General features: G+C 43.1%; 1 protein-coding gene across 1 annotated transcript; it reads left to right on the forward strand.

The window, feature by feature from the left end:
* The first annotated feature begins 1240 nt into the window (after positions 1-1240).
* LOC101302982 (E3 ubiquitin-protein ligase RING1-like) lies at positions 1241-3231 on the forward strand. The gene has a single exon (XM_004307434.1). It carries the CDS (start codon positions 1377-1379, stop codon positions 2532-2534), a length of 1158 nt encoding a protein of 385 aa, XP_004307482.1. The 5' UTR covers positions 1241-1376; the 3' UTR covers positions 2535-3231.
* The last annotated feature ends 1402 nt before the right edge of the window (positions 3232-4633 follow it).

Consider the following 4633-nt stretch of genomic DNA (forward strand, 5'->3'; position numbering starts at 1 on the left):
GATTCAAAAGCACCATGCCTGTATGATAATTCATACATATAATTCTCTCAATGCATGCAATACGAAATCAATAGGAGTGCATTCATATCATCATCTTATAAAAACAAAAATAACATGTCTAATTGTCCTGGTCAATACAAATCAATCCTCTTGTACAATAACAAAACTAATCAAAACTCCCTAAACTAAATCGTAGCTGCCAAGAAGGAAGGAAAAAAAAAAAAATCAATATATAGGTAAATTTATCTTTCATGGTCAATGTTTGAATCTTCCTCATATGAATCATTTTCTTCTGAATCTTCCTCGTTCGGCTCTTACATACTGTTTGCTCTCGTTTTTTCTTATTTTCTTTCACCTGTGTTCTTATTTGGTCTTTTGTTGTTCTTCCTCTTTTTTCTTTTTTGATCGACCATCTTCTTTTTCTTTTCTTTTTTAATCGTACAAACTAGATATTGGTTTCTAGATTTTAATCTGATTTTTTTTTATTTGAATTGTTATGAAATTAGGTAATGTCACATCACTTGCCATCTCAATTAGTTATTTGTTGACATCATATTTGAAACTGATCTTAACCGTTCATTGTTTTAAAATCTAATGGCTAATAAACGGTGTCAAAATTTGTGTCAAATTTGATATCCCTTGAACCGGACCCTTAAGTTTTATAGCCGTCTAATGTAAATGTGTAAATAATACAAAAAATTTTTTTGTATACAATTTTTTATATGTTAGAGAAAATACTGTATTTTTTTTACATAATATACCTTGTATATATCAAAACAAAATTAATATGAAAATTGAAATAAAGAAAAAAAAAAACTAACCTAACTACATCTAGTCAAATCACATACACGTCCCAGTGTCCCAGAGTGTGTGGATACGTTTAAGGCCGGCGATATCTGTGTATTTCGTTACCAAAAACGGCCAAATAGAATCTAGCTCACCTGAGCCGAACACCTCGCGCCGGCTCAGGTGTCCCAACCAACTCTAGGAAAACGGCGCCCTTTTCTTTTCGGCCTTATCCTATACCCAACAACCGACTCCGTTCCGTTCCCACCTCACAGTCCCACATCTCTAACGCTACTTAACGTCGTAACAACTCCCCCCACTCACATCCCGCCATGTGCCCGTCCCCATGAGCGTTACCGCCACGCCAAGTCCCTAACAAAGTTTACGCGCTTTTGCCGTTTATACCTCCATAAAATCAAAATTTCCCCCACAACACGCTAACACTCGTCTCAACCTCTCCGTGTCAAAATTACCAAACAGTCCTCACGGTTCTTGATCATCTTTTCGATTTCAAATTCAAAATTTGTTTAGCTCGATTCAGTGTTGATTGATTGATTGATTGAGAGAGAGAGAGGATTTGATCGCGTTCCATGTCCGCAACGACGTCATGTTGCTGGTGCTACAGATGTAGCAGGTTCGTTAGGGTTCTGAGCGCCGCCGCCGACTTACCGGTGGTGTGTCCTGACTGCGGCAGCGGCTTCGTCGAGGAGATCGGCAACCCGGCCCGCTCCGCCGTCCACGTCGATTCGCACCCTAGAGCCACTCCGGCTCCGGCTTCGATGTACATGACCGGCGCCAACCACCTCTCCGGCTCCAATCCTCGCAGAAACAACGGCGGTGACCGATCGGCGGCGCCTAATCCGGTGATTGTGATGCGCGGCGGAGCTGAGGCGGCGGCGAACGAGGAGGGGAGAGGATTCGGGCTCTTCTACGACGACGGATCCGGGTCGGGTCTGCGGCCGTTACCGAACAACATGTCGGAGTTTCTCCTCGGGGCCGGGTTCGACCGCCTCTTGAATCAGCTCTCGCAGATGGATTTGAACGGAATCGGGAGGTTTGACCAGCGACCGGCGGCGAAGTCGGCGGTGGAGTCGCTGCCGACGATCGAGCTCAAGGACTCGCACGTCGCCGACGAGTCTCACTGCGCTGTGTGCAAAGAGGCCTTCGAATTGGGAAACGAAGCTCGGGAGATGCCTTGCAAGCACATATACCACTCCGATTGCATCCTGCCGTGGCTTGCGCAGCGGAACTCGTGTCCGGTGTGCCGGTTCGAGCTTCCGACGGACTCTCCGGCGGCGGCGAACCCGGCTGTGGCGGCGAGCGAGGAAGAGAACGCCGCGCTGACGATATGGAGGCTGCCGGGAGGCGGATTCGCGGTGGGGAGAGTCGCCGGCGGGAGAAGAGCTGGCGGCGATAGGGAGCTGCCGGTTGTGTACACGGAAGTGGACGGCGGGTTTAACGGCGGTGCACCGAGGAGGGTTATGTGGTCGAGGAACGGTGGGAGAAGAAGACAGAGAGGTGGAGTTGGCCGGTTTGTGAGAAGCATATTCACTTGTTTTAACGGTGGCAGGGCAGTTGTGCCTAGGTCGTCTTCTGCTCCGGTGGCGCCGAGTTCAGTGCCGGAAACGAGGCCTGCGCCGGTGAACGATAGGAGGGCGAGGTCGTCGAATTCAGAGAGGCCAAGTTCCACGCCGCAGACGCCCAGAACTTGGTCTATGGAGGTTAACAATGGGGTTGTCACATGGTAAAAAGTTTGGCATACAAAAGAATTGGATTTTGGTTCATACAAAAGAATTGTTTGGTTCTGAATTCATTCACTGTAAAGATTGATGGAAAGAATGGATTCAAGTTGCTCTCGTCTCGAGCACATGAATTTGTCACACTGGAAATTCTGCTTGAACTTGAGACTCCCATTTGAGCTCGGAATGATCAGGAAGAGAAGAAGAAGAAGCAGAGAGCTCAGCTGAAGCATAATTAAGAGCAGCTCCAGCAAGGTACCTTTACGTTGCTTATCCTAGAGCCCTCGTCAAGTTTGATGAACAGAATTTGAGTTAGATTACCAGCTTTCATATATTTTTTCGTTTTCTCTTTTAGCTAGATTTTATAGCAATCCATGAAATTGTAATTGAAATTAGAAGTCAGATTCAGTTCACTGTCCATCTTACTCTTCTTGTCATTGTTTCTCAAAAGATGGCAATAATTCATCTCGATTCTATAGTACATAGTTTACAATGCCTCTTGTTCAATGCTGTTCTACTGATTGGGAGATTAGAATGATTGAGAAATATATTGAACCCAATTCACAGCTGCATTGGTTTTTCCTCTTCTTTTAGTTTGGTTGGTGTGTGTCTTTACCTCTTTTGCAGAACCTAAGCTCCATTAAACTCCATATAGACTGTGAGTCTGTGACAAAGTGATATCGGCAAATTTAAACTACAAAATGCACTTTGACATCAAACCCTAGCTTGTTTCATCCATGGCTGCAGGTCTGGGTTTTGGTGAGTTAGCTAGTCTTACATGAGTCTTGAGTAAATGTTTCTTCTTCAGCTCAACAACCACTTAAATTCTAATTTAGGTTCTTATTGTTTGGTTCCAACCAATATGACGTAAAGATAGCCGAAAATATCCAACAGATTAGGAAGAACCAAAATGGCACCCTCTGGGTGTGTACCTACTTTTGTGCCATTAGACCTGTAAATTGTAAATATAGTGAGTTGTCTGGTATTCGATCCTTGGCTTGAAGGAGAAGTGTTTTAGATATTCTCTAGTGCTTATCAGTTCTGTTACAATACGCATGCCCTTGAATGGTGCTTATAGTTAGCTGTAAGAATGAAGGCCTCTCATGCCAGATGTCTTGATTTAGACAGAAGAATATAGATATTTGGGTGAATAGGCCTTCTGGTTCAGAGTGTGACAGATGATGCCACACACCATTCCTTGAAAGTTTATGCGTGGTATATGCCAAAATGGTGTCACACTATTGAGAACCCTCGTGAGGAATCGGATTTGGGGGTTTTAAGTCTTTATGTCGGTATTGTGTGGATAAATGTTACTAAAGTAATAACTAGTTTGGTGTTTCATAAGTTATCTACTTTGCGGTAACAAGTGAAAATACTAGTAAAAGCTCGCTTGTTGCCATAGTCCCAATTGATATGTTCGTGATGTCGTGATGTCGGATTCTCAGAGATTCACTTAGTTGGAGACTCGGAGTCCGAAATGATATGTTGTAATTATTTGTTTTTCATACTTTCAGGCGATATTTCTTCCAATTCTTGTTAATATTTTGGATTAATGCTAACTTATGTTGCACAGACACGGACACTAACACGACGCGACATGCCGACACGGCAAATCAAAAAAATCTAACATCTGACATGGCTTTAACATGACAAATAATTAATATATTTATGTATTTTAATACATAAAATACATACTGAAAACATGAGCTTGAGACCATATGCGGTTATCAGCAAATAAACGTTGCAATTGAATGGAGATTAGGAAACCTGGTGACTAATTTGAAGTGGAAAAGGGAGATGAAGGAAGAGGGGAAGAGTGGAAAAGAGTGATTAAGTTGCAGTTTACAAACTATACTATTAGAGTTTAAACATTGGCTAAAAGGGGTATATCATTAATCAGATCTCTTGTTATTCTTTTATCTTTGTTTTTTTGCTACTTAGAGGCTGTGATAGTTTTTCTTTTGGGTTTTTGTTTTTTTTTTAAATTGAAATTGTTGACGTGGCGTGTCGGTCAAAGTGTCGGGCTATGTCAGAAAAGTCAACATTTTCTTACACGCCACGTGGCATGTCAGACACCGCATCGGGGAGTGTCGTGTCGTGTCGGCATG

The sequence above is a fragment of the Fragaria vesca genome, linkage group LG7, assembly GCF_000184155.1.
Source record: "Fragaria vesca subsp. vesca linkage group LG7, FraVesHawaii_1.0, whole genome shotgun sequence".
NCBI lineage: Eukaryota > Viridiplantae > Streptophyta > Magnoliopsida > Rosales > Rosaceae > Fragaria > Fragaria vesca.

Excerpts from the sequence above, each read along its gene's own strand:
- LOC101302982 (XM_004307434.1), top strand. The coding sequence starts at position 1,377 with ATGTCCGCAACGACGTCATGTTGCTGGTGCTACAGATGTAGCAGGTTC.